Raw genomic sequence first — 5,000 nt, forward strand, 5'->3', positions numbered from 1 at the left:
CACACCAACAATATATACATATATATGTATATATATGTATATATGTATATATATATATATATATATATATATATATATATATATATACATATATACACACAAACAAATACCCCCCCCAAAAAAAAAAAAAAAAAAAGTAGATACAAAAACACCTAAAAAATAATATCCGGAAAACAAGAACAACAATCAACAACAACAGAAGTGTCACCTTCACTCCAATTAAAACATATATACAAAAAACAAACAGACAAACAAACAAAAACATATGAACAGTAACAAAAACAAATACACAAAAAACATACAACCTCCACTCTAACCACACAACACACAAACACTAACCAAATAACAATAAATAAAACAAATACACAACAACAAAAAATAAAACAAATACACAACAACAAAAATAAAACAAATACACAACAACAAAAAAATAAAACAAATACACAACAAAAAATAAAAACAAATACACAACAACAAAAAATAAAACAAATACACAACAACAAAAAATAAAACAAATACACAACAACAAAAAATATAAAACAAATACACAACAACAAAAAATAAAACAAATACACAACAACAAAAAATATAAAACAAATACACAACAACAAAAAATAAAACAAATACACAACAACAAAAAATATAAAACAAATACACAACAACAAAAAATAAAACAAATACACAACAACAAAAAATATAAAACAAATACGCAACAACAAAATATAAAACAAATACACAACAACAACAAATAAAAACAAATACACAACAACAACAAATAAAACAAATACACAACAACAAAAAATAAAACAAATACACAACAACAACAAATAAAACAAATACACAACAACAAAAAATAAAACAAATACACAACAACAAAAAATAAAACAAATACACAACAACAACAAATAAAAACAAATACACAACAACAAAAAATAAAACAAATACACAACAACAAAAAATAAAACAAATACACAACAACAAAAAATAAAACAAATACACAACAACAAAAAAACAAAACAAATACACAACAACAAAAAATAAAACAAATACACAACAAAAAATAAAACAAATACACAACAAAAAATAAAACAAATACACAACAAAAAATAAAACAAATACACAACAACAACAAATAAAAACAAATACACAACAACAACAAATAAAACAAATACACAACAACAAAAAATAAAGCAAATACACAACAACAAAAAATAAAACAAATACACAACAAAAAATAAAACAAATACACAACAAAAAATAAAACAAATACACAACAAAAAATAAAACAAATACACAAACACTAACCATATAACAAATACACAACAACAAAAAATAAAACAAATACACAACAACAAAAACATGCAAAAACAACAACAAAGACAAAACAACAACAAAATCTTCTCACTCACCATGTCTTGATTTCCTCTTCAGTGTACTCGACACGTGGGATCGGCTCACCACTATATAGGATTGAATCGTTTATTTTTAGGATGTTTTTGGAATTGAATCCTTCTTATGTATTCTTTTGTTTTGGATTCTTGTAGTTTATGAGTGTTTACGTGTTTTTTTTTTTTGTTTTTTTTTTTAATGATATATATATATTTTTTTTTTTCTCTCCAATAATCATAGTAGTAATGGTGATAATAATTATTAGAATTAATGATTATTATATTAAAAATATACGAACAATAATAATGACAATATTAACAATAATGATAATGATGATTACAATGATAATATGGATATTGATAATTGCAATGATAAAACAAAAATAGCAATACAAATCACCATCATCATCATTATCATAATGCTATCATTGATAATGATGATAAGCATTATGGGAATCATTATAATGATAATAACAATAATGATAATGATGATGATGATGATAATAAGAATATTAAAGCTCAATGATAATCATAATAATGATGATGAATGAATATTGTCTACATTTTCATCATTATCAATATCATCATCATCATTATTCTTATCACCATCATCATTAATGTTTTCATTATCATCAGAATTATTTAGTTACCTTTATTACTATCAATATCATAATTATTATCATTTTCAGTATTATCATCTTAATTATTATCATAATTGTGAGTGCTATCATTATTACTACTAATATTACCATCATCATTATCATTATTATTACTATCATCATCATAATCATAATCATTATTATCATTACCATCATTATCATAACTATTTTATTTTTACACTGATCCATCAACTTCTAAAACTATTTCTATGTCAAATAAATGAATAAGAAAAATGTTTATGTATTCTTTGAACACGAAAGTGAAAATCTTTTCCTGCATAATTCATATTTCTAGAAAATGGAAAAACATTTTCGAATTTCTGAGTCTAAGCTCCTTGTCTTAAATAAAAAAGGAAAAATAGAGAGGGTTAGGAGGTAACTGTGTTATCATGTGTGTGTGTGTGTGTGTGTGTGTTTCTGTGTGTATTTGTATGTGTTAGTGTGTGTGCGTGTGTGTGTGTCTTTGTGTATTTGTATGTGTTAGTGTGTGTGCGTGTGTGTGTGTCTGTGTGTATTTGTATGTGTTAGTGTGTGTGCGTGTGTGTGTGTGTGTGTGTGTCTGTGTGTATTTGTATGTGTTAGTGTGTGTGCGTGTGTGTGTGTGTGTGTGTTTGTGTGTGTGTGTTTGTGTGTGTTTGTGTTTGTATGTGTGTTTGTGTGTGTGTGTATGTGTAAGTAAATATCAATAAATATATGTGAGTGTGTACGTATGCATATTTGTGTTTATGTGTATATATGTGTGTTTATGTGTGTATGTTTTTTATGTGCGTGTGTCTGTAACTATGTGAGTACGAATGAATATATACATATACGTGTGTGTATATGAACATATGTACGTATTTATATATCTATGCATACACTTCTTCTACTATGTATATATGTAAACATACAACTGTACAATCATGTATCTGAGCGTATGTATGCTCCCATTCATGTACAGTATATATGCACATACATAAATCCAACTATGCATACATACATAGATAAATAAATACACACATACGCACACATAAACACACTCAACTAAGCCTACATCCTCACTCACAATTTGTACTTCATTGCGATGTCATAAAAGATCTTCCTCCTGGCTCTGTACACGGGGTCTTTGAAGCCCTGGGAGAGAAAGGGGTGTGTGTGAGAGAGAGATGGAGAGTGCGGGAGAAACAGAGAGAGAGAGAGGGGGGGAGGGGGAGATATATAGAGGCAGGGAGTGAGGGATAAATGGTGATAGGTAGAGAGAGATTAAGAGACAGAGAGAGAGAGTGAGTGACACAGAGAGAGAGAGAGAGAGAGAGAGAGAGAGAGAGAGAGAGAGAGAGAGAGAGAGAGAGAGAGAGAGAGAGAGAGAGAGAGAGAGATTGAGGGGGAGAGTGAGGGATAAATGGAGATAGAGAGAAAAAAAAGAGAAAGAGAAAGAGAGAGGGAAAGGGGGAGAGTGAGGGATAAATGGAGATAGAGAGAGAAGAAAAAGAGAAAGAGAGAGAGAGAGAACGGGTGAGCGTGAGAGATAGAGAGTGAGGTAAAGACAGAGAGAGAGAGAGAGAGAGAGAGTGAGACACAGGGAGAGAGAGAGGAAGAGATATAGAGGCGGGGAGTGACAGAGAGAGATATATATATAGATAGATAGATAGAGAGAGAGAGAGAGAGATAGATAGATAGATAGATAGATAGAGAGAGAGAGAGAGAGAGAGAGAGAGAGAGAGAGAGAGAGGAGAAATAGAGAGAAATAAGGTAGGAATAAAGAAATAACAGAAAGAGTACAGAGCAAGGAGAAAAAAAGAAGAAAATCAGATTACTCTTTCGTGTCATTTGTCAATAACTGAACACCACGCACGCACACACACACAACCAAGACTCTCCCGCACACAAAGACCCATATGCACACGCACACACACACAAATACCCCCCCCCCCCATACACACACAAGACGCCTCAAAAGAAGAAAAAAAAAGAAAAGATCCCATACACACACGCACGTACAAACAAACACACACACATAGACACACACAACAATCCCTTACCACCACCACCACCACCACCCCCTCCACCACAACAAACACAGCACGCCTCCACATTTTTTTTTTTTCCTTTCAATCCAATACACACACACAGACACACAGCACACACACATGTACACACACACACACACACACACACACACACACACACACACACACACACACACACACACACACACACGCACGCACACACACACACACACACACACACACACACACACGTACACACACACACACACACAGCACACACACACACACACACACACACACACACACACACACACACACACACACACACACACACACACACACACACGCAGTATCACGTAGGGTCAGACCACGACATCAAAGGTTGCTCAAGCCGATTTGAGGACAAATTTCAAGGTCTTCTGAACTCCTTTGTTCTCTTCCTCCGTGATTACAAGGCAGCGGGAGAGAGGCAGGGAAGGAGGGGGATAAAAGAGGGGAGAGGAGAGGGGGGAGAGAGAGGAGAGGAAAGGGGGAAAGAGGGGAGAGGGGCAGGGAAGAAAGGGGAAAAGAGGGGAGAGGAGAGGTGGGGGAGAGGCAGGGAAGAAAGGGGAAAAGAGGGGAGAGGAGAGGGGGGAGAGAGGTAGGGAAGGAAAGGGAAAAAAGAGGGGAGAGGAGAGGGGGAGGAGAGGAGAGGAGAGGGGAAAAGAGGGGAGAGGAGAGGGGAGAGAGAGGCAGGGAAGGAAGGGGAAAAGAGGGGAGAGGAGAGGAGGCGAAAAAGGGGGATGAAGGAGGGGAGAACGGAAGGAAGGGGAAAAGAGGGGAGAGGAGAGGGGGGAGAGAGGCAGGGAAGGAAGGGGACAGAGGGGAGAGGAGAGGGGGAGGAGAGGAGGCGAAAAGGGTGGATGAAGGAGGGGAGAGGAGAGAGGTAGGGAAGGAAGGAGAAAAGAGGGGAGAGGAGAGGGGGA

At 34.8% G+C, this 5,000-nt stretch overlaps 1 protein-coding gene across 2 annotated transcripts in view; it reads right to left on the reverse strand.

Annotated features, from left to right (window-relative positions):
* Trhn (tryptophan hydroxylase) overlaps nucleotides 1–5,000 on the reverse strand; it is a 55,142-nt gene that overhangs the window by 18,105 nt on the left and 32,037 nt on the right. For both annotated transcript variants that reach the window (XM_043010707.2, XM_086546087.1), the window contains exons 6-7: nucleotides 3,093–3,160; nucleotides 1,410–1,460 (exon numbers count right to left, since the gene is read on the reverse strand). In XM_043010707.2, coding sequence (XP_042866641.2) covers nucleotides 1,410–1,460; nucleotides 3,093–3,160 — 119 coding nt within the window. The remainder of the gene's footprint in view (nucleotides 1–1,409; nucleotides 1,461–3,092; nucleotides 3,161–5,000) is intronic.

The sequence above is a fragment of the Penaeus japonicus genome, unplaced genomic scaffold (genome assembly GCF_977035675.1).
Source record: "Penaeus japonicus unplaced genomic scaffold, GWHDUDI00000001_assembly GWHDUDI00000002, whole genome shotgun sequence".
In the NCBI taxonomy this organism is placed as follows: domain Eukaryota; kingdom Metazoa; phylum Arthropoda; class Malacostraca; order Decapoda; family Penaeidae; genus Penaeus; species Penaeus japonicus.